The following is a 24,329-nucleotide window of genomic DNA, read 5'->3' as shown; positions in this document are numbered from 1 at the left end:
CTCCTTACGACCAAAATCTACACACTGCACAGTATTGACTTGCAATATAAACAATGATAATGACTGTTTATTTACAAAGTATCAACATGGTCAATTATAGTATCACACATATCTTTTTAACAGGGGCGCTACAATGTCTATCAAACTGCTAAAGACTAAAATATGCTCTGACAGCCTAAAATTCCTGTTGTTAAAGGTGAGCCTTGACGGATTACCTCTGTGGATTTTCATAACCCCCTGTTAGCTACCGAGTTACTCATTATTGTGGCATGTAGCATTCCAGTTTTGTTACACTTTTTTTTTTTTTTTTTTTTTTTAATAAGAAACTGGCCATGAAAAAAAAAAAAGTTTCAAATCGTATCCATCTAAAGTCAGAGGAAAGAAAACTGCACACGCGGCCTCGCTTCAAAACGCAGCAGAGGAGGCTGTTTGTCGCCCCTGAAAGATTCAGCTGGTCCCCGTATGACAAAGGTCTGTTCCCATTGCTCTGCTGCTCCAGCTCAACAACTCTGGGACAGTCAGCATGAGGATTTTGTTACTCTTGACTCTGTAAATCCATTAAGGTATGTGTTCATTGTGAAAGTCGCTGTATGTGACGTTTAATGACACCATTAGAAATGGGAATTCAGATATGTTTCACTGATGACTGAGGGACTGAGACAGTATCAAGTGTTTAACTGCAGAAACGCTGCACTCTCAAAAAAGGTCAAAACCAGTAACTTCATTATATTTACGAGGTTCAGGATTAACATATATACTTTGAGAAGTTTTCTTTGTTTATTCATTTTAATCTTATCAAATTGTACCTTTTTCCTCTTTAATTATTTTACATTCTGAGAGCAAATTCAGAAAATAATGCACATTTTCAGGTTTATTTATTTAGTTACATTAAAGATTTAAATATTCCCATTCCTAATGCACTTTAGGTTAAACAGGTGTGTATGTGTGTGTGTGTGTGTATGTGAAACTGCCTTGCCAGGACTTTGAGATTCTACTGTCCTGTCACCTCTATAACATCATCATCCGAACTGTCACCGCCATTCTCTGTACTCTGGTGTCTGTCTGGTTGGGTCAGAGCTGCCCCCAACAGGCTGGAAGTGGGATTGTTGAAGTGAGACAGGAAGCTGGATGTAGCTGAGCTGGAGTTGGGTGCAGAAAACCCCCCTGACCCTGAGAGGAGAGAGCTGGAGAACATCCTCGGCTCAGAGAGCAATGGCTGACTGTAGCTGAGGGGGAAACTTGATGAAAGCAGGCCAGCCATGTTGGGGTTCATCAAGTATGGAGGCAGAGAACCTGATGGTAGGGAGGAAGAAGTTGCTGCTGAGGGCGTAGATGACATAGGAATGGTGGTAGAGGCGGAGGAGAAAACAGTGGACAGAGAGGATGAGGAGGGGGTGGGAAGGTGCCCATTCCCTGTGGCAGGTTGTCTCAGTAGGTCTGGGCCTGCAGAGGGAAATATGGTCTGTAGGTCAGTCAGTGTTTGTCCTGGTGTTTGTAGGAATGATGATCCACCACTACCAGCCATTAGAAGCGGGTGACTAATGTGACCAAGGTTTCCAAGTAGGGAGGAGGAGTTCAGACCCACTGGAGGAAAACTAAGCCCACCAGAGCCCATAGATAGTCCAGGGAAATGAGCTGCAGCAGAAGTACGTTTGCCTCCTATTTGTGTGTTGCCCTGGTTTTCAGTACTCTTGCGTTTGGTGCCTTGCATCTCTAAAGATGATCTCAAGAGCTCGTCATTGAGTTGCCTACTGAGATCACGGGCCTGGTAGTTTTGTGAGGTGCTTCCATCTCCTGTTGGCACAGATGACATGTCTGATGGTGACACCAAATCATTCCCCATTCCAGATGCAGCAGCAGCATCACCTGTGGATGAAGTATAACGGCTGAGCTCTCTGAGAATCTCAGTGCCTAAGGGAGAGGAGGACCGCTGTTCGCCATTGGGGGAGCGCTGGTTTTGATCCACAGGGGAAGAACAGCCATTACTGACTGGACGGATCCCTGAACCCTGGGTGTCTATGGATAAGACAGAAATGCAGACATTAAATGTCAGGAGACAAAGCTCCTGTCTTTGAGGAATTTAATTTGAAAAGGTCAATCCTGGCAAAGCCAAAAGTTAAAAATATTGTTAACACTTGACATAATTCATCGCACAAATGTAATCATTGATTAAAGGGACGATTCACCCTCAAATCAAATTCACTTTTTTTTTTTCTGGCCTATGGTGCTCTATATCACTACATTGTTTTCTTATGAGTTCATCAGTTTGTCTATCTTCTCTTAAATATAGTGAAACAAGGTGAAACGTGGTGCTCAAAGGATTAAAAAAAGAAAAGAAAAAAAAAACAGAAAAACTTTGCATCACTGTTTCTTTCTTGAAATTATGACTAGGTTATTAAAAAAAATCCACAGTCCATTTAAAAACTTTTTTTATATACACAATCTCTAGGCCTAGCCAAGTGGCAGAAGGCTTCCACCTTGGTGGTCTCAGAATCTCATTTCTGCTTTTTGCGAATGATGTGGTCCTCTTAACTTAATCAGGTGGTGGCCTCCAGCTCGCTCTGGAGTGTTCCACAGCCGAGTGTGAAGCAACAGGTATGAGAATTAGCACCTCCAAGTCTGAGGGCATGATCCTCAGCCGGAAAAGGAGTTTAAGTATCTCAGGGTATCGTTCACAAGTGAGGGGAGAAGAGCAAGAGATTGACAGATGGATTGGGGCTGCAGCTGTAGTGATGTAGACGCTACACCAGTCTATTGTGGTGAAAAGAGAGCTGAGCGTAAAAGCCAAGCAGTCACTTTACGATGCTACCCTCACCTATGGTCATGAGCTTTGGGTAGTGACCGAAAGAATTAGATAATGGTTAAAGCAGTGGAAATGAGCTCTCTTGCAGGATGACTGGCCTTCTCTCTTAGAGATAGGGTGACGAGTGCAGTCATTTTAGAGGCTCAGAGTAGAGTTGCTACTCCTCCACATTGAAAGGAGCCAGTTGAGGTGATTTGGGCATCTGACCAGGATGCCTCCTGGGTGCCTCTTGGGTGAGGTGTTCCAGGCACGTTCTACTGGGAGGAGGTCCTGGGGTAGACCCAGGACACGCTGGAGAGATTAAATTTCTCAGCTGGCCTGGGAATGCCTCAGTGTTCCCCCAGATAAGCTGGAGGAGGTAGCTGGGGAGAGGGAGGTCTGGGTTTCTCTACCTAGGCTGCTGCCCCCAAGACCAAGCTCCAGATAAGCGTAAGAAAATGGGTGAATAGATGGAAAATCCACAGATCTTGCTGTGAGCAGTAGGAGCTATTTTTCTTTCTACTGTGTAAATCTGTCAAACAAAAGAAAAAAAGAAGAGGCTAGCAAACATTACAGGTCAGCTGAAGGGGATGCCACAAACATCCTGTTACACTGTCACAAACTCTCATGATGGGTCAACATACACTTCCTCCCGCAGATAGACACAGCTGATGTGCGTAGAGAAAAAGAGAAAATAGTTCCTACATATTCTTCCTGTCATACCAAAATAACTGAGATGGATAAACAGCACCACAGGCAAGAAGAAAAATATGTACATTTGATTTGGGGGTGATCTGTGTTGAACAAAGTGAGAAGAAGTATGGATGTTCACCTCTTGAAGCAGCAGAACCCCCGGCTATGGGTCGACTGATCTTTCCAGATCGAATGGCAAATATTCTTCCATCGTTTGTTCTGATGTAGGTACCTGCTTTGCAGAAAAGAGTAAGTGATGAAAGCAGTTGAAATGAATGTTTGAAATGAATGCAGGGAGTTCTTAACATGACACTGAACTAACCTTTGGATCCTCTGATAACATGAATGCTCTCTCCCGCACTAATTCGAGCTTGAACATCTGTCGAGCTGTTGGCTCCTGGGATTACTATATCTGTTAATCCAGACAAATGGCTCATTATTCCTCAAATCAACTTTTCAACAATTTAACAAATTCAATCGCTAAAATAAATAAAAATATAAAATTAAGTGGGTAGTTAAGTCATTTCGGTGATTTACATAAAATATCACAATACCTGTTGTAGTGACAATCCTCTGCACGTAAACGCCGGCTTTCTGCAGAAAGTTGACAGGGAGACTGCCGGGAGAGCTGGAGCCAACCATGCCCATGCCTACCTGGCGAGGCATCATGGGTATTGGTGTTGATTGAATTGGCCTGACACTTGCCACGGGCTTGTCATCTGGCCGTGTCATGGGACGCCTAGAAATATGAGGGCTGAACTTATAAGATGAACACACACACACACACATTCTAGCGGTAGTCTCAATTGGTTTGGAAATCCATTAGAAAAAGAATCAAATACAGGTAGAATTTTTATTTATTTTTTTTTTTAGCAATCAAGGCTACTAGTTTTTCCAGACTTTTAAGGGAATTGTTAATTTTGGAATGAAATACTAGACCTGGAATGATTTATGGATTATATCAAACTGTATACCTAATGTAGGACAGTGACAGTGTACATTGTAAAGAATTCAACTACAGAATATCAGAAATAAAAATTTAACTGAAATGAATGCAAGACATAACACTTCAGACTGGCACTCACCATCCACGTTGGTTAAATGCTGGTATGTTTGTGAGTGTATAATCACTGGTTGGGTAATAGGGGGCATATGATGGACGAGAATAGGGCACAGAGGCTCGTTTCTCATCCTCATAGCTCTTCTTAGCAGCTCTCTTCTCTGCTTTGGTCAGTTTTGACTCCTTCCGGTCCACCAGCAGAGACTCGTGGTGGAAAGGTGGCTGTAGAAATACATCGAAATAGGGAAACTGAATCAAATGTCAGGAATGCTGCATGTCATGGAAGAGGCAGGTTGCTCTCTCATGTGCCAGAGCAGCTCAACAGTCAAACAGGACTCACAAAACATTTGTACTCTTTTTCTTCTCACAGTCCAAAGAATTATTAAGTTGAATCATTATTCTAAACTGGCCGTAGGTGTGAATGTAATCATGAATGGTTGTCTGTCTCGCCTTGTGTTCGCCCTGTGATAAACTGGTGATCGGTCCAGGTTATACCACACCTCTTGTCCTATGACAGCTGGGATAGGCTCCAGTCCCCATGTGACCCTGAACTAGATAAGGGGTTAAGAAAATGTATGGATAGATGGATTTTTTCTTCTTTCCTATTCCTCTCATGCTTACGTATTCACTCTAATACAGGTAAGACTTTGAGGGGTGGTCGGTCCATGGTGGTGCAGCTGTTAGGAGGGCTGGTAGTACTCTAACCAGAACAAGCTTCCCTAGCCTCAGACTTCCAATCATCTAGATTTGGCTGGTAACTGATTTTTTTTTTTTGTTGGAAAGCTACTGTTGCACTAACATTCCGCTAATATAAAAACAGAAATGAAACACTGCTTTTTTTTTAATATTCTTAAAATTTGGTGGTTATCTTTTAATATATCGCAGCATGACATTCCACTAACTAAACCTCTCACAACGCCTTGAAATAGGTGATTGTTCTGAGTCTGTGGCTTATGCTTTATTGCAACAGTACCTTGGTAATGAGGTGCGGATATAACTGACAAGCTTGAGATATCACTGTCTCGTATTCTCCCAGGGATTCTAGAAGGATTTTCTCAGCTTCAGGCTCCTCCTCTACAAAATGCAGTAGCGACTCCACCTCCTTACGAGTAAAGTTCAGCACTGGGTTCAGGTCATCAACCACACGGTCTTTAAAGACATAGACAGAAGGTTTTAGAGTTTAATAAATTCAGGTAGATATTAGCAATACTGAAGGCCTCAGTCACACAGGACTAGAAACCAGTTGGCCGCCACTGAAATCGGTCACAAAGAGAATGCTGCACTAAAAACCTCCTTGTGATTGTTTTTGTTACTAACAGATTGCCTGTTTGCACAGAAGATGTTGACCTTTTTGCAAACACACACCATTTACTCTCTGAGCTGCACCAAAATTTGTGAGTGAGACTGAAAACAGAGAACGTTTCACTTCAAAGTAAATGTTTTGCCTTACCACTGCAATCAAAAGGAGCAGTTCAAATTATGGTTTACATCGCAATTTTCACAATTTCACTACTGCTTGCAAGTAGTCTGCATCATTCAAACTACTGGCGACCATGGCAACCTGCTAGCGAAAAAATCACGAGGAGGTTGTTGATGCACCAACCTCTTTGCAACTAATGTCATGGCAGCAGCTGCCAGCACCCTCCTGCAACCACTCACAGAATACACACTTTTTCCTAGTGACCGGAGGCTACCAGAGGGTCACTGGCCTATCTCTAGGGCTGTGTGACTGGGGCTTACACAACCAATTTCACAGCAATTGCCAGCAAGCACTCTCTGACCAGTTGAGGAATACACATTTTTTTCTTGTAACCAATGTTTGCCATATGGTTACTGCTTGGTCTCTAGGCTTGTATGACTGGGGTCTAAATAAGATCAGAGCTTTTATAAGGGCTCATGAAAACTCCAGACAAGTGTCTGGCCACTGTAAGTACTAATACCTGTTGTTCAGATTAAGGAATCCCTTACCCGACATGCCCTGTTTGGAGACTTGTCTGTCGTAGATCTTTTTCTCCAAGGTAAAGTCACAGACAAGACGGTAAATGTAGCAGGGCTTTCTCTGACCATATCGGTAAACCCTACACACAGCCTGGGCATCGTGACAGGGATTCCACGATGCATCAAACACAACTACACGATTGGCACCAATCAAATTTACCCCCAAACAGCCCGCTCTGAAAAACACAGAAATTAATAATAAACTTGCTGCTAGAGCATGGGTAAAATGTGATTAAAAAAAAAAAAATTAAAGAAAGAAAATGCAGAGATTTATACCTGGTAGAAAGCAGGAAGACCCATGTTGTGCTGTTTTCTGGGTCATTAAACTGATTGATAAGCCGCTCCCTTTCTGAGGCAGATGTACTTCCATCCAATCCTGCAGACAATGCAGAGATATAGCATCTCTTTACAGCAAAGCACCTAAACACACTTTAACTTGTGAACTGAAGACCAGATACTGAGTTTAAGAACACTTTCATTAAATTCCTCTAGAATACTTTGTCATCTCTGCAAAAGACTATAATGAGTGGAGGAATCTAATACTATAGAAAATGCACCCAGGGACACCAAATCAATAAAGGCAATCACAACTTTGAGGTTTCAGTGGTGAAGACTGCATTTTCTGCAGAGAGCACAGATTGGATGACTCACTGTAGTAATTGAGGTTGCGAACCCAGTTTTGGCTCTGGCCATCAGTGGAGGCAATGCCTTGCGGCATGGGTCTCTTTGATAAGAAGTCCTCAATGACCGTCAGGGTGGACAAGCTTTGGCTAGTGGGAACACAGCAAAAACAGACTGTAAGAGCTAAGAAAACTAAGTGTGTTTACTTTTATGGTTATGAACAGTAATCAATTTTGTTCATGAAATGAGGTAACTGTTAAAGTAACCTAAACGAATGCAGAAAACCTCATAAAATATGGTAGGATTAAAAAAAATAAACCATCAATGTTTGCAAAAGCTCCAAAACCAAAAAGAGTCTGATTAATTAGGCAAACTGCAGTGTCTTCTATAAGCTTATTGGTGGATTTGTCTTTAATGCCCTGTACATGGTGCACAGAACTTACCTAAAGACCAAAATCTTGTCTCTTCTTCTGACACTCTCATCAATCAAATGAAAGAGCAGAACCATCTTGGCAGAATTCTCCAGAACTCCTGTCTGGTAGTTGGACATTATGTCCTTTGCCTAAAATATAAATATAAATAAATAAATAAATATATATAAAAACCTTTAAGCACTTTATTGGCTTGGGACAAAGAAGGAATATTTTAAATTGTTTGTTAAGGAGTAGAACTAAAACTATTAAACCAAACTGTGTTATTTGATTAATATAGCCAAGCTCTATGTTCATGACATACCCATTCATATGTGATGACTTGATTGGCTCTGTCCTGAGAGGAGTTGAGCGGTGGCAGGGTGCTGTTGACTTTACTGTTGCTTGAGTCTGCTACTTTGGATTTGAGGCCAGCACTGGGTGCAGGGCAGCGAGGGTTGCTAGCTGAAGTGATGTCATCAAGGTCCAGATCCTGCTCGTTGGCCTGATTCTCTTTCTGCAAGGCTTCATAGAGCACATCTGGGTGATTCCAGATCTAGAGAAGAAGATGAAACAGTGCTTAGTAAGAAAAAAAAGCAGGAATTTTCTCTGACAATCATAACCACATCAAGTAAGGCTCCTCAATGTAAATAACTGGCACCAGAAACTGAAGTTTCAGGGAAAAAAAAAAAATCAAACTGTCGCACCTTGCAGCAAACACAGAAGGCTTTGAGTGGATTGAGGCCCAGCCAGCCACTGTTTCCTGCTTCTCGAAAGCGTTTCATGAACTCCGTATAGAGTGCCCTCTGAACGGGAGAGAGCCGTACCAGGATCACGTGCTCCTCCTTGATGGGAAGCTGGTCTCGCAACACATCATGGCCTCGTCTGTAAACCAGAAAAGCACCCCCAAAAGCATGGTGGTGACTTCCACATTAGTATGCTTCTTTTTCACCATGTCCAATTTCTGAGTCTGACTAAAAGCTTACCTCTGGACAAAACCCTCCAACAGGCTGTGCAACACGTGACTGCGGTAGCGCATCAAGCGAACATCTTGAGGTGTGCTGTCCACACACTGACCGTTTAGAATTGGACGCTCAAACATGTTGCTGAACTCCTGGCGTGTGCCTAAAAAGTCAGGCCTAACAAAGTCCACCATGCACCAGTATTCAATAAGGTTGTTCTGCAGCGGATAACCTGTCAGAACAACCCTGCGTCGGGAGCGGATGTTCTTTAGAGCCTGGGATGTGCTGGCATGGTAGTTCTTAATGCGATGGCCCTCATCACAGATCACCACATCGGGGCCAGGCCGGGCTATGGCTTTCTCGATATCTGAAGAAAAAGAATGAAGAAGTAAATAGATAAAATATAAACTGTATACAAAAGACGGATGCACCCATCACTGGTTTGTGGACTCATTTAAAAGCCTCTGCTTTAGCTTTATGGCTGGTGCCGTTAAGTTTTTTCAGAGCCAGAAATGACCATATTTAGACATGATGCACCAGTGCAAGTTATCAGTTTATATTAGCAAGCATGGTTAGCAAAGTACTTCCACTCACTGTATGGGTGTTTTGCACAGACACAGATACCTGATAATTGGTGCTAAGTAACATATAATACTATAATCTAACTCCTCATATACGCTGTTGGTACAATTAAGTGATTCCAATCCATATAATGTGATTAAAAATGCTCCATAAGGCCTGTGCATGGTCAAAAGGTCCACTTCAATAACTCAAATAAGTGGAAGAGTAAAAAACATAACTCTCCACATAATGTATGTTTCAGAGGACTCCTTATGCTTGTGCTTACTTTTCATGAGTTCTTGCTGTCTATCTTCTTCATCCAGGTCAATGATGATTGGTCCAGCAGGCTTCTTTGATTTCCTTTTCTTGCCCATCACAAAGCTCTTCTTCATGGACAGCAGCCGATACATTTCATAACCCATGAGCAAAACGCCTCCATCTCTGGACCAGTCCTCCACAACCTTGGCCCTGGCCAGCGTTGTTCTGCAGGTCATATAGGTCACATGATTAACAGCTGAAATATTTCACCTTAAACACTTAACCATGCATACATGTCAATATGTTACATACTTGTGCTCATCGTTGAGAATGTGAACTTTGAATGTGCGACCAGTGACAATAGTGGGGTCAGTGTCAGGGGAGAGGGCTTCTTGAGATGGGAGCCAGAGGTTAAACTCTGTCAGCCAGTTCTGAAGTGTGTTTACCTTCAGAAGGGAACAAAAAACATGGGATGTCACTTTAATCAAAACAAAACTGTGATTTTAAGGAACATTAATGTGCAATATACAAGACTTTATTTTTTAAAACACCGTATACACTGATTACTCACAGGGACAATGGCAAGCACAGTATGGGCCTCAGTATTCCTCAGCAGGATGTCAATAAAGGAAATGACTTGCACTGTTTTCCCCAGCCCCATGCTGTGAGCGAGGACGCAGCCAAAGCCACTGCTGGTTTTATACCGCTCCAGAGACTCAATGAGGTTATCATAGAGAAACCGGATTCCCCCGATCTTAGAGATGAAGAGAAGTTTAGCAATAAAACAAGCTCTACTGTGATTTTTCTGTTATCAAGCGTCTATGTTTTGCAAGCTCATGAGCAGGATAAGATAGCAGCTATACCTGATGAGGTTTGACAGCCCTGGCCAGCTGTGGGGCGAGGAAAATGTCTTTCTCCTCTGCAGGGTGATTGATATTAACTAGTACTCGACCTTGACTATCAGGCATGTTCAGAGCATCGTTGATGTGTGCTCCACTGCTCTCCTCTGTGCCGTGGGCACCATCAGGATCCTCATCAGCCGACTCACTGCTTATCTGTAGGGCGTCTTCGTCCCCAGAACTGAGCTCTATTACATCTGCACCATCAGTGGTGATGTAAAAACTGAGTCAGTATTGTGTAAATTAACTTGGATATAAAAGCTTACAACTGCATGGAACCCTCATTAATCTTACCATCTCTAATGGGAAGTCCGGGCAACATAGATTCTGCTTTTTCATCTTCTTCGCCACTGCTGTCCAGGCAGATCACATCCTGCTTGCTCAGGAGACCAGGGACCAAGTGAGACACTTCTCCTAAAATTGAAGCAGGATCCACTGTTGGAAAGATCAGAAAGGAATGGGAAACTTAGAAATCAAGTACTATAAAAGCTGTCAAAACTGAAATATTGTTTGTAATTCACTCTTAGAAAAGTCACCTAGTTGAGAGTCTGGGACAGCTGGGGCTGGCGTAGGAAAGTCCTTCCTCTGCTGCTCCAGACGTTTCCGCCTCTCCATCTCTTCCTGCTGAGCAGCCTTGGTTCCAGCTTCCAGCTGATCCTCTTTCAGCAGCTTCCTATAGGCACAGAGAAAATGGTCTGGTTACACACAAGCAAAGGTATATTAGTGAACATAACTGGAAATCATAGAAAACATAATCATACCTGATATTTTTCCTCATGTGTGCAGGCTTAGATGGCTTTGAAGGTTTGGAGCCTTTGGGAGACTTTGAGGATTTGTTCAGTTTAGAGACTTTCTGTTTCTTTGTTTTACTGGAAGGTGGCCTGCTCTGACTCGAGTTCTCTGGGCTCGTTGGAGGCTGAGAACGAGAGTTGGGTCTTGAAGGGGCCCTGGAGGAAGGGCAGGATGCAGGCCGAGACGGAGGCTCAGAGGAAGGCTCTCCGGAGGTAGCTGAGGTGGAGTCCCTGTCATCCTGACCCGTTTCTGTCTGGCTCTGGGCACTTGCAGGTCGATCTAACGAAAGAATAGACAGTAATGTAGTTGAATACTGGCTAACATCCTCTACAGATCTTTGTCTTAAGAGAACACAATTGACAAACTTTGATGCCTGAAATGAATCAGAATATATACATAAATATAAAAAGCACAAAGTTAATTAGTCACACACCAACACTGTCATCTTCATCATCTCCATAATTTTCATCCTCATCTTCCTCCATGTCTTCATTGTCTTCCTCTTCCTCATTTTCCAAATACTCCTCTTCACTGTTAAGGCTGGCCTCCAGGTCACTTTCTGAAATTGCCTCTTCAGACATGGCGTCTTACAGGGCTCTCAAAGTATTACCTGCACACCTTCATCAGGAGCCCTACAATAATGAAGCACATCCAATCTTTATATTACAACTATGCAAAGGAGATATGTTAGTGAAAAAAATATGAATCATTGGAACTTGAACATGTGGGATATACAGTGGTGTGAAAACATATTTGCCCCCTTCTTGACTTTAAAACTTTCTTGACTTTTTGCATATTTGTCACACGTTTCAGATCATCAAACTAATTTTAATATTAGACAAAGATAAACTAAGTAAATGCAAAATGCAGTTTTTAAATTATTATTTTATTTAAGGGGAGAAAAGTTAGCCAAACCTATCTGGCCCTGTCTGAAAATGTAAACCTAATAACTGGTTGTGCCACCCGTGGCAAAAACTTTTTCACATAGGGCCAGGTAGGTTTGGGGAGCTTTTTTTCCCCCTTAATAAATGAAATCATCATTTAAAAACTGTATTTTATATTTACTCAGGTTATTTTTGTCTAATATTAACATTTGTTTGATGATCTGAAACATGGACGTGTGACAACAGCAAAAAATTAAGAAACCAGGAAGGGAGCAAATACTTTTTCACAGTATCCTACACTTTGATACATAGCTTTGTAAACCAAGAGCAGTTATTTATATTGTGCCGAGACCTTCAAATGTTTTAAAGTAAAGATTATGTATTGTACAGTATTACAAAAAATGTTTGCCATTGGTTTGTGTTTCCTCTTTACCTAATCTGGATTTGTTCCTCTCTGCAATTGATACTCATAATAGCCATAAATAGGCCATAAATAAAGGCATGTAGAAATGCTTCTGAATATGACTGAAGCAGAAAACTTAATTATTTCAAATAGTCCTGCAATAAGGCTGCCTCACCCAAAAACTGCTTGTGTCCTTCTATTGCTGCTCCATAAAGACCATTTTAGTAAACTGTATCTGTGTGTGTTTGCCAGCTGCACAGCGGCAGAGAGAAAAGCACTCCAGAGGGTCATCACCACTACCCAAAAGATCTTTACAGTTTCTGCTGCCCCCCCCAAAAGCCCAAAGAATAACAAAGGAGCCATCCCATCCTGGACACTCTCTGTTTGTACTGTTGCCCTCGGGCCGATGTTTTGGAACATTAAGAAACAAGAAGAGATTAAAATTTTTTTATCCGAAAGCCATAACTATACTAAACAGACTGTGCAGTTTTTTTTAAGAAAATGAATTACACAATGAATGCCCACAGAATGCGAAATGTCGTTAGTAGTGAAAGGATATCATCCAATTTTACTTGTAAATGTCCAATGACAAGAAACATATTATTATTACTATTTATTATTGTTATTGGTGATGGTGATAAGATGTGAGTTAAAATTAAGGTCAGCATCAGTACCTTGCGTTTTTGATTCAGCAGAGGTCCTAAAGAATGGGAATTCCACTCGAAAAATTAATTTCAAAAGTTTTGCAAAGAAAAAAAAACCCCACTACAATCATCTTGACTTGGTGAGCACAAGGCTGAAAGCTGATGCCTGATAAGAGCAGAGTTTAGTGTTTACAGACTGCCTGGGTCACTGTGCCTTTGTAATAGAAGGAAATCGGATTCAGCCCTCATATACTTAGTTTACAGATTTCACATTTCTTACTCATTCAAAACAGATTTCCAGGTCCATAGATGAAATGATCACATATACAGATTTAGCCAGGAGAAAAACACCGACTCCCTCTTCCTAAAAGGATTGGGAGCCAGGGATGGACACAGCTTGCAGCCACCTCTGCAACTCATGTTTTGTATTTAAAAAAACAAAACAAAAAACAAAATCATGTACAGCAAACACTTGTTGGTAGGCAGCTTATTTTTGGGCTACCTTACTGCATGCACAGAAATTATACTGTTTGTCGGCTGAGTCAGCAGAGCAACGTGCTAGCTAATTACACAACAACAAACGCAATTTCAGCCCCCGAAGGGTAACGGTAACCTCCACGGCCCGTCAGCGGCATTGGAGGGGACGGGCTGAGACCCGTCTGTGACTCGAGCTCTAAGAGCAGCAGCCTTTCTTTGCAGAATCGACTGTTTTGTTGTGGCGAGATAACGATCTAATACCGTGTAGGTGTAACGTACCAGTAGCTAATGCTAGCCCAAATTAGAGCGAGGCTAACACACTCGGCTAACTAAGACCCGTGATTTAAACGTGGACTTGAGCTTACCTTGTATAAGCGGACGCTGTACTATTTAAGAAGCCCGTGTGTTAGTGCTTCTAAAGATCATTCAATCAAAAAAGTACGGTAATTGTGTAAATGCACTGATAAAACGTTGCTAATTTCCAATTTTTTCCAGTGTGACCATAAATGCGGTCCCCGTGGAGGCTGCTCCAACTTGCGTTCCGACTAACTAGAAGTGGCTTTCCCTGAAGTCATGATTCCCATTCCTACAAGCAGTTTTTGGATTAAGATATGACACATGTCCATTCTGAATATTAATATCACCATAGTACAGTTTCTTTGGCCCCCATTAAACATGCCCGAAAGTTTTAGGTCCTCTGGAGTGGTAGCCGCTACTACGAACACAGAGGCCTGATTATTAACTTTATGTATAATCGTTTACAGGATGACACCAAATTCGCTGTTGTTTACCCGATCCTGTGGGTATTGTTAGATATTATCACCATGCATGGCTGACTGATTGAGCTATTCACTCGTCGTTGTTCTCTCAGGAAGTTGTCGACCGGACTGTTTTTTGCGACCACCCGTCGTTTCTTGATTGCGTATTTTGTAGGAGGCTAGTCCTGTCTATTGTGTTTATCTGCTACTCTCCGCAGCGGATTTGTTAATGGATACGACGTTATCCGCAAAAATTATCACCCTGGACATGGATTGGAGAACATCTTAAATATCATTCTGCTGCGCACAGATGCAAATATGAATAAAGGGTGGCTAGAGCTCGAGAGCGATCCCGGTGAGGAGTTTGAGCAGACCGCGTAGCTAACTAACATTAGCTCTCACATGAAGCGAGAGGCACAGTTTAGCTTTTCAATTAAACAATACAAGCTAAAACATGTCAAGAGGTATTGTGTTGTGTAAGTTGGTGCTGTGAGTAAAGACGGAAGGGAGGATATCAGTGAAAGTAATACAGTGGTTTTTTTTTTTTGGTTTCTTTTTATTATTATTTGATGTGTTGTCTGTTGTTTTTATTCGATATTGAACCTTAAATGTTTTATAATTGTAGGACTGTTCACTCTGCTGGTGGAAGATTTTGGTGAGTACCTGTGCTGTTCTGCAGTGAATATCAGTGGAGCTCTGTTAGAACCTATAGTAATACTTCCTTGTGTGTCTACTCCGTAGGTGTAAAGGGGGTCCAGGTGGAGGAGATCTATGATCTTCAAAGCAAGTGTCAGAGGTAAGTGAATTGGGGATCATTCAGGGGAAATCTGGCTGGAATATTCAAACTAGTGAAAATTCATACAGTTTACATTCATATTTTTCAGCCCAGTCTATGGCTTCATCTTCCTCTTCAAGTGGATTGAGGAGCGTAGGTCCAGGAGGAAAGTTAACACTTTAGTGGATGAGACGTCAGTCATTGATGAGGAAATTGTAAATGACATGTTTTTTGCTCATCAAGTGAGTGGTACTCCTGCAATATTATTCTTTCAATTAAAGCTGATCAGCCCTTAAAACTGTTAAGGTTGTTATAATTTCTTATGAGCTGCCATGTTATTAATTTGGTCCACACTGTAACTAGGATGTTTCTCCTCACAGCTGAGCAAATTTAATCCATACTAAAGGTAATACGCCTGTGATAGTCATTAGATTTTTATTCATTCAGGTCACAAAAACAAGGAGAAACAGCATAAATTTTCTATCACTTGGGAAAACTTATTTTTTTGTACAACTGAATAAAACTGTGATTTTCATTAAAATAATTAAAGCTGGATAGAGCTCAATAAGCTCCACCAAAGTCTATACCATAAATCACATTATTTATATAATAGATAATGTGTTCTTGTATATAGTATTTATTAAAATAAAGTTAATGGAAACATTTTCTGTATATTTGGATCTTTATTTTAATCAAATACTATTAAACAACTAAAGATGTTAGCATTTGTAATTTTGTTAAGAGAGTACCCTCTTAAATAACATATATATACACACACACACAAAACTAAAGAACAAAAAAACTGAACTAAAACATTGTCTTTAATCACGAGTGGCCCAAAACGAAGTGGCCCTTTAATACATTTTGATTCCAGCCCTTTAAAAGCCACATCTGTGTGTTCATATCTTGCTGTAGGTGGTCTAATTTGACATTTATTGTTACTTTTTTATCTAGCTGATACCAAATTCATGTGCCACCCATGCTTTGCTGAGTGTTCTTCTGAACTGCAGTGGAGTTGAGCTTGGCACCACCCTTAGTCGCATGAAAGCTTTTACAAAAGGCTTCAGTCCTGAAGTAAGTTGTTCCTCACACCTGCTCACTAATGTCTGATATTTCTAGTAATTGATCGTGCCCCTTTTCATTCACTTTTATTTGATGAGTGTCATACTGAGTGTCTTAGTAAGTTGGCAAAAGTAGTGGAATTACTGTATGGGATGTATTAATTAAGATTGCCCAAACATGATATTCATATCAGAACATTTTTATGTTTCTATCAACAGTCAACTTCTTCTCCCATATCATCATGGGTAACTCTCAATTGTGTATATTTCAGAGCAAAGGTTATGCAATAGGAAATGCCCCAGAGCTTGCCAGAGCACACAACAGCCATGCCAGGTTGGTTTCAGTCAGTGATTCCTTTTCACATCTTCTGTGATTGGTCTGCCACGCTGTGGGAGATGTCAGGCTTTGTGCAATCGTCAGTTTCTCAAGCTCTCTTTCCGTGTTTCTATGGAGACCGGAGCCTAGGCACTTGCCGGAGAAACAGAACGGGATCAGTGCAGTGCGGACAATGGAAGCCTTCCACTTTGTCAGCTATGTGCCTATCAAAGACCGCCTCTTTGAGCTTGATGGGCTCAAGGCTTACCCCATTGACCATGGTGAGACATGTACCAACAAAACTTTCTTTCTTTCTTTTTTTTTTTTTTTTTAAATCCAGCAAAGAGCCTGAAATCAGGTATAACCTCAGTGGTTGTCTGAGAGTCTGTGCTAAGTACAAATGCTGACTAAAAAATTTTGGTGTCCTAAATAAAGCAGTGCCCTTTCTGAAGTAACCATGCAAACAAAAACAAATTGTCTGTCTCTTAATACCTCCTTATGGAAGTTATTTAAATTGAAATGAACCATGTTGTTGTTGAGCACCCACTTTATGGAAATTGCTGCTTAAATTAACTATAGTACTGCTCAATATTTTAGGACCCTGGGGTGAGGAGGAGGAATGGACTGATAAGGCACGGCGCGTTATTATGGAGAGGATTGGACTGGCCACTGCTGGGTGAGTCCTGAATCAGTTAGCTTCAAGTAGCAGTGCTTTAGCTTTACAGTCACCCTTAAGGCTTCATTCCCATGCTGCTGCTCTGCTCTTTTTCAGTGAGCCATACCATGATATCCGCTTTAACCTGATGGCAGTGGTGCCTGACCGCAGAATGAAGTACGAGTCCAAACTGGAAATATTAAAAAGGAATCGACAGACTGTGCTGGAGGGTCTGCAGAAGGTCAGGAACTGAGTTTCATTGCAGGCCAATTACAATCCTCAAAGTCCAATTAACTGAGAGTATATTAAACTTTGAAGGTTTTTGTCCAAGTGGAAATTTGTAAGGGAAATTAAGTGGGACTAAAATGTTCACTTTAAGTTTATTTTTAATAGCATCAGTGCACAGAAACTCAAGCTGCTTTATATCTTAAGGTAAAGATCCTGCAGTTCTACAGAGAGCCCCAACAATGTGATGAGGGCCCAACCTCCCATTGTAATGGGAGGTTGGGCCCTCACCAATACAATAAGAGGAATAGCTACAAAACAAAACATGCATATACACCAATGCCTATGTATGTTCTTTTTTGAGAAGACAATTAAAATATGTTATTGTGCCAATCAGATGATCCGGCTCACCCAGCCCGAGCTCGTCCATGACAAGAAACAGCAGGACTCTTCCGCTCCAGATGAAAGCACGGCCGCAGTCAAGAAAGAAGCAGATGTGGACCCAGTTACATCCCAGGGAGCCGATCAGGCATCCTCAGGTAAAGTGGTTGGCTCTTTTTCTGCTGTCTCCCTTAATTCATTCTTTTAAATTGTATCATCAGCTTATCACAAACTTTAAACTGAAGCATAAAAATACACCAACTCTCATTTTAGATGACTCAGGGGTTCAGTCCAAGGATGTCTCTAACCCTTCAGGAAACACTAAGGTCATGGGAAAACCACCAGTCCCCTCCGGAGGAGGTCCCCAGCAAGTCACTAGTTCCAATCCCATTGTTCAGCGTTTGCCTGCTTTTCTGGACAACCACAACTATGCCAAGTCTCCAATGCAGGTAAGAAGGGGCAGAGAAGTGTTTACCTAATTAGCATGTTCAGCGTGGAAAAGAGGAAGACCACAGAGAAGGTTCATGGATGTAGAAGAGGAGTAAATGTAGAGAGTTGGTGTGACAGAGGAGGATGCTAGGGATAGGGTCAGATGAAGGCAGATGATCTGCTGTGCTGACCCCTAATGGGAGCAGGTGAAAGAAAAAGTGTACAGCATTTATCCATGTGGTATTTTTTTGGATGCTTTGATTGTAATGAATGACCGGGACTGAGATTGGCATTTTTACCCCTCAGCCTAAAAAGGCTGATGGGGTATTGTCTCCCTGCTGGGTGGGCGGCCAACTTTCAACTTTGTGAACCCGATAACTCGAGAACAATGTCACCTAGGATGTTCAAATTCATACCATAAATGCATCTACTGAAAATCTTTCATGAGTTTGAATCTCAGTGACATTGACTTCAAGGTCAGAGGTCAAGTTTTCTGAAAATCTTGTAAATGCAATAACTCAGAAAAGATGTCACCTAGGATGCTCAAATTGATACTGTTGATGCCTCTACTAAAAATCTCAATGAGTTAGTTTGTGCATTAATAAATGTCAGTCACAGAAAGTAACAATATCCTCAGTGGTTTATATTTATTATGATTTTAGCATTTCTTATTCCTGGTTCTTATTAGCCATTTGCTTTTGAATTGATATGGTGAATAAAGTCACTAAGGCTCATATACACCCCATTAAGATCTACCGAGCCCTGGTAATTATGTGTTCTAGAACCTGTGCTTCCTGGGGATTTGTGCCACCTACAGATCCTACTGCCAGGAGGCTGAGGGATTGCACTGGCGGCCAACAGTTTTGTTTTGTTTTTTTCTTTTTGTCAGGCCACTGATTTTGTGTGTTTGTGGTCACAAAAAAATTTGATTTGACTTTGTGACCTTTTTTGTTCTTGCTTTCTTTCTCTCTTTTATTTATTTGCTTTCTGTGTCCTGAACTTAAGCACCATGCATCCAGCACGCCACAGATACAGGTCACTTCTTTAAAAAGCTGCTGCTTATTGAAAAATGCTTAGTTTCCTGCAAAACGGATCATTTGATTAAACTTTTAACTTAGTTTTTATAAGTTTTATTTTAAGTTTAGGTGTCCCTTAAACACATTTTTTTGGCTTTAGGGGGAAAAAAAAAGAATTTTGTGGAGCTTTATTAAAGATTCTCTGATTAACAGGAGGAGGAAGATCTCGCAGCTGGTGTTGGTCGCTCTCGGATGCCTGGCCCTCCTCAGCCCGCTTACTCAGATGATGAAGATGACTATGATGAGGAGGAGGAAGAAATGCCTGGTTCTGCAGGTCCTTCCAGCAGGCAAGTATTACAGATTTGTTCATGGGGATTTTTTTTTTCTTCACTTGTGATCTGACCTGAAGCTAAAGCTGTTTTAATTAGTGTTTATAAATGTTACTCTTTCTTTTTAGATTTAGGCGGAAAGCAAGTCTGCGCTCAAGGACAGGACGGGTTGGGACTGGAATGGAGAGCCAGATTGCCCTTAGTGTTTTGGCTGAGAAACTGAAGAAGGAGGCCCAAAGAAAAGATGCCCTGAACACACCTCTGTCTGTTCGCACCGAGGGTCGCACCGGGGGCATTTGCATCACATCTGCTTCACAACCTTCCCCCACACCCAGCAATGAGAGCACTGACACAGCCTCTGAGATTGGCAGTGCATTTAACTCCCCGCTGCGCTCTCCGGCTCGCTCCCAGGCTGCCACGCGCCCATCCAGTCCAGTTGCATCCCATCTGTCTCGTGTACTGTTCGGAGAAGATGAGATGCTGAGGCTAGACTCCAGACATAACCGTGCTGTACGAGAACTTGGCCCCTCTGTCAGTGTAGCCCTGCTACATCTACAGGAGGATGGAACTATCTATGCTCTCCCTCCATCTGGTGAGTACACAGGGTCATTACTGACGTTACATTGGTCATTTAAAAGCCTCTGCTGAAGTAATCCCTTTAGTTCGAGTATATTAATCATTTTAGACATGAAGTAAACAGACTTTTCACCTGTACAGCAGATTTGGCTGCTGATGGCACAAAGCGGCCCTGCACTCCTGAGAAGTTAAAAGAGAAAGAGCAGGCAGACGGAAAAGAAGGTGTGAAAGGAGGAGATGAGGGACCATCTGCAGAGGTCAAGAAAGAAGAGGAGAGCACAGATGGAGCTGAGATGAAACCAGGCAAGGAAAAACTCAGCACTATGGAAACTTCTGCAGACAGCAAGCCACCCGGGGATAAGTATTCACCCAAAGTAAGTCCAGAAAATTACCAGGGTTTATTCCACTATGTACAGTTACCCAAATTTATCTACCACAGTATTTTTATATCACAGTACATTTTTTTTTTTTTTTGCTTGTGTTGCCAATTAGGGGGCCATTGCTGAATATGTATATTAGAACACACAGTGTGTCATTTTATTCTGTCTTTTGCAGGAGTTGCTTGCACTGCTCAAGTGTGTAGAGGCTGACATTGCCAATTACGAGGTGTATCTAAAAGAAGAAGTAGAAAAGAGGAAGAAATATAAAGTAGGTTTTTGTTTACAGTACTGTGCAAGAGCCTTGAGATGCCCCTCAGTTGTTTATATTTTGCTTCCAAGGAGCCAGACTTTCTAGTAATTTTTAAAGTGGTCTTGAGCAATAGTTCTCCGGGCTTTCTGTAGGTCTTTCAAAGCTTTTCTTTGGACATTGGCTGGTTTTTCATTCATTTTCCATCCATTTCTTGCACCTGACCATTTCAGAGGAATTTTTGTTTGTTTGTTTTAAGTCGCTTAATATTGACCTATGAATCATTCAAACATTAAAAAAAAAAAAAAGCACCAAACTCAAGTGATGACCCAGTGTTGAGACTGCACATAGCAGACAACTTTGCAAAGAACCAATTTTAAATTTTTATCTTTAGGCACTTTGTTCCAACAGCCTGTCACAAATACACAATTTGGTCCCATTTTTTTAGCTAAATCCATGAAAAATGCCAAACAGGGAGGTACAACAGTGAATGTCTACAATCATCTATAAAATGTGTTAGGAGGTTCTGTCATGTTTTGGGACTGAATTTCAGCCAGTTGTGTCAGAAGTGATGGAATTACAAATGCAGAAAAGTACATTCAGAGTTTGAGCCAACGGCTTCATTTTTCAGCATGGCAATGATCCCAAACATACTACCAATGCAGTAAAAGGGATACCTGGATAGAAAAACACACAATGGAACACTATCAGTCATGGATTGGCCTCCCCAGAGCCCGAGCTCAACATTACTGAAGCAGTGTGGGATCATCTTGGCAGAGAATGGAGCAAAAGGCAGCCAACATCCAAAGAAGAGCTTTGAATGTACTTTAAGAAGACTGGAGAACTATTACTGAAGACTAATAAAATAAATAACAAGAAAGCTGCCAATGAGAGTTCAGGCTGTGTTAAAGAATATAGATGGTCATACCAAATATTGACTCTCAAGCTCATTGTAAAAATTCTGCCTTATATGCTGTATTTCTGTGTGCGCTGCACGTTTCATTAATTCACTGCACCTATTTTCCTAGCAAAATATAACAAAATGAGGGGTGGCTCAAGACTTTTACATAATAACATATTTGGGTTGCTTTCATGAGACTTGTTTTTTTTTTTTTTTCTGTGATAATCAAAATCTTTCTCTTTTGTGTTCAGATTGATGATCAGAGGAGAACCCACAATTATGATGAGTTTATCTGCACCTTTATATCAATGCTGGCCCAAGAAGGTAAAGCTGGTTATCGTGTCTCCTATATTTCATCACAGTTTATCTTCTAGTTCCCTCCCTATCAAAACCATCCTTTAGGAACTCTTGAGTTTTCATTTACATTGCATAGAGTCTTAGTGGTTACTCATAGTGTGTCCAAGTTAAATTGTACCACAGCTATTTTTATATTAGATGTCAGTCTTTTTTTCTGTACTCATTAAGAATTTACTCACTAAGAAAGAATCCCCTAAAATTAAAAAAAAAACAAAACATGAGCATTTTGTTGGTATTTTTGAAACTGTTGCTCCTTCACTCTCTGGTTATCTTCTGCAGGCATGCTGGCCAGCCTTGTGGAGCAGAACATATCCGTGCGTCGGCGGCAGGGAGTGAGCATTGGCCGTTTGCACAAACAGAGGAAGCCCGACAGAAGGAAACGCTCCCGACCTTATAAAGCCAAACGCCAGTAAATACGAACAATCAAAACTTCTGAGAGCAGCAAGCAATCACCACAGGGGGGAAAATAAAAGCTGCACTCCTGAAACATTCTCCTAAAGGTAGTTTAGTGCTGTATTGTCTTTATTTCTTTTATCAGTTTTGTATATACTATTTTAAACTCAGTGTGCTGTTTTCCAACTGTGCCATTGCTATATACAGCCTCTAATAAAGAAAAAAGGGCATGTCCCAAGTGAAGTGGAATGCTTCTTTTTTCTCTCTACAGTTTTGTGGTCAGTACTTTTTTGTTTTTGTTTGTTTTTGCTGTATTTCTCTAAAATTCTATATATTACTAAACATTTGTAACCATAACTCAATATTTCCTCAGTTTTACCCCTCTTTTATGTTTTTCCCAGTGCCAATGAAGTATTGAATGTTTTGACAGCAAAGCCTGTGTTTTATTCATCCTCAGCACCTCAGCATAGCCAGTATAGTAAATTCACTATATAACAATAAAAATAGACTTCTAATCAATATGGACAGTTTTAATATCAACAAGACACAGTCGTCAGGCAGTGGCTGCAGCAACAAACTCTTAGACTGATGCATCAAGTTTTTCTCTTCACTGGAATGTCTTTTCAACTGAAGGTCTCTGGTTATTTATGTATAGTTTGTCTCCTGAGGTCCTGCAAATCTAAAAAAAAAAAAAACCCAAACAGGTTATTGTGTTATTTTTGTAGCTGAAATGGATCTCAAAGTGAGTGAAGATTAAGCTGAGTGTGTGTCGCTGTCTGTTTGTACATATGTATCTGTTTATTGGCTTGCCTATACACTGAAGTCAGTTCTTTGTGCTTACCAGTTCATACTACAATAAAGTAAGAGGAAATGTATGTCTTTTGTGTGTTAATGTAGCAGTAAATGGGTGGGTCTAACATTGTCAGATGTTAGGTTTTGTGGATTTGTTTATAGGTTTATCAGACAAAAGTAAATGTACTGTAGTGGCAGTGGGTGTACACTAGGGAGAGCAATCATTCTGAGATGAGTGGGACCCTGCAGATCTGTCTATGGACCAGTAGCTCTCATACCTTTTGTGGCATGCCCCACTTCAAAAGCAGAAAAATGGCTCAAGGCCCACACATTTTTTCAAATATAGAAAAGAATGAAAATAATCCAAGTTGAATTGCAGTGAAATAAAGGTCAGCACAATAGCATGATTTTTCATGTGGTCATCCACACTCCACCTACAGAGGCTATCTCCCCACAGTGTGGGAACCATTGTCCTAGAATAAGCTTTAAGTAGAGCTATTCAGAATAAAACTTTGGATTTGCTGCAGTCAGACCACGTTGTGGCACAGTGGCTGTGATGTAAATTTCTATTCACATAAATATTTAATATTAGCCTTGTTGCATCAGTATTATCTCTTAGAACAATCTCAGTGTTGTTCCACAGGTTTTGTTGCATTTCATTGGCAGGAAAATACTAAATAGCTACATTTTCATTACCCCCCTGTACCAAATGATGTACGTTCATTTTTACATCATCCTAGTCAGTGTGTAGTCTTTGATCTACAAAACATAAATTACCCTCATGAGAAAAAAGCATCAGTCTTAACATGACAGGTATTTTGGCAGTTTATTTTATTTTATTTTTCAGTTGCTGTTTGGTTTTACCTTAGGACATGTTTAAGCCTGTTTGTAACAAACACTGGCTTTGTGGCAGAGCAGTGAAGCACACACACAGTAACCTATGTGGGAGTGGGTTTAAAAAAAAACAACAAAGCCCCTCAGCTACACATTTCGAGTGCAGCAGATGTTTGAGTTGAGTAAATCCATGCTGTGGTGTGTTATGTCACTGCTGATTTGGGAAAGAGACATAGACTTAAAACTGCAACCAGCTTCTTCACAGTAAATACAAAACATGACAGACATTATATTATTCCATTTCCTTGTGTTGCCATTGTCATATTTACTGTTAGATTTAAATTTTAAGTAACTAAAAACACTAAGTTCAAACAGATTGTGACACTGGGATTTGTAAGAGGAAGTAGAAATGTTTTTTTTTTTTTTTCCCCATTCACATCTAAGGATCTGTTCAAATAAC

General features: G+C 41.0%; 2 protein-coding genes across 10 annotated transcripts; one reads left to right on the top strand and one right to left on the bottom strand.

Moving 5' to 3' along the window:
• Positions 1–293: 293 nt before the first annotated feature.
• rad54l2 (RAD54 like 2) lies at positions 294–14,371 on the bottom strand. 8 transcript variants are annotated; one of them, XM_030728494.1, is made up of 22 exons: positions 14,268–14,371; positions 11,470–11,646; positions 11,006–11,315; positions 10,781–10,917; positions 10,539–10,679; positions 10,209–10,441; positions 9,917–10,099; positions 9,658–9,791; positions 9,374–9,570; positions 8,551–8,893; positions 8,272–8,449; positions 7,890–8,120; positions 7,598–7,716; positions 7,185–7,303; positions 6,810–6,909; positions 6,504–6,709; positions 5,509–5,684; positions 4,561–4,757; positions 4,030–4,229; positions 3,798–3,887; positions 3,615–3,710; positions 294–2,016 (listed from the first exon to the last, which is right to left on the bottom strand). In XM_030728494.1, exons 2-22 carry the CDS (start codon positions 11,615–11,617, stop codon positions 992–994), a joined length of 4,563 nt encoding a protein of 1,520 aa, XP_030584354.1. In that variant the 5' UTR covers positions 11,618–11,646; positions 14,268–14,371; the 3' UTR covers positions 294–991. The 8 variants fall into 8 exon arrangements, with proteins under 8 accessions (XP_030584354.1, XP_030584351.1, XP_030584353.1 ...); XM_030728491.1 differs by having other exon boundaries at positions 11,470–11,668; positions 14,236–14,335; XM_030728493.1 differs by having other exon boundaries at positions 14,236–14,312.
• On the top strand, positions 14,312–23,109 carry bap1 (BRCA1 associated deubiquitinase 1). Of its 2 annotated transcripts, none has more exons than XM_030728499.1 (17): positions 14,312–14,557; positions 14,828–14,857; positions 14,944–14,998; positions 15,087–15,219; positions 15,932–16,051; positions 16,311–16,372; positions 16,493–16,635; positions 16,952–17,030; positions 17,127–17,250; positions 17,632–17,773; positions 17,889–18,064; positions 19,274–19,407; positions 19,518–19,981; positions 20,110–20,339; positions 20,521–20,613; positions 21,745–21,817; positions 22,130–23,109. In XM_030728499.1, exons 1-17 carry the CDS (start codon positions 14,521–14,523, stop codon positions 22,261–22,263), a joined length of 2,229 nt encoding a protein of 742 aa, XP_030584359.1. In that variant the 5' UTR covers positions 14,312–14,520; the 3' UTR covers positions 22,264–23,109. The 2 variants fall into 2 exon arrangements, with proteins under 2 accessions (XP_030584359.1, XP_030584358.1); XM_030728498.1 differs by having other exon boundaries at positions 14,313–14,557; positions 20,107–20,339.
• Positions 23,110–24,329: the final 1,220 nt, after the last annotated feature.

This window comes from Archocentrus centrarchus, chromosome 5, assembly GCF_007364275.1.
Source record: "Archocentrus centrarchus isolate MPI-CPG fArcCen1 chromosome 5, fArcCen1, whole genome shotgun sequence".
NCBI classification, from domain to species: domain Eukaryota; kingdom Metazoa; phylum Chordata; class Actinopteri; order Cichliformes; family Cichlidae; genus Archocentrus; species Archocentrus centrarchus.
Note: the sequence above shows the minus strand (reverse complement) of the source record. Positions and strands in the feature narration are given on the sequence as shown.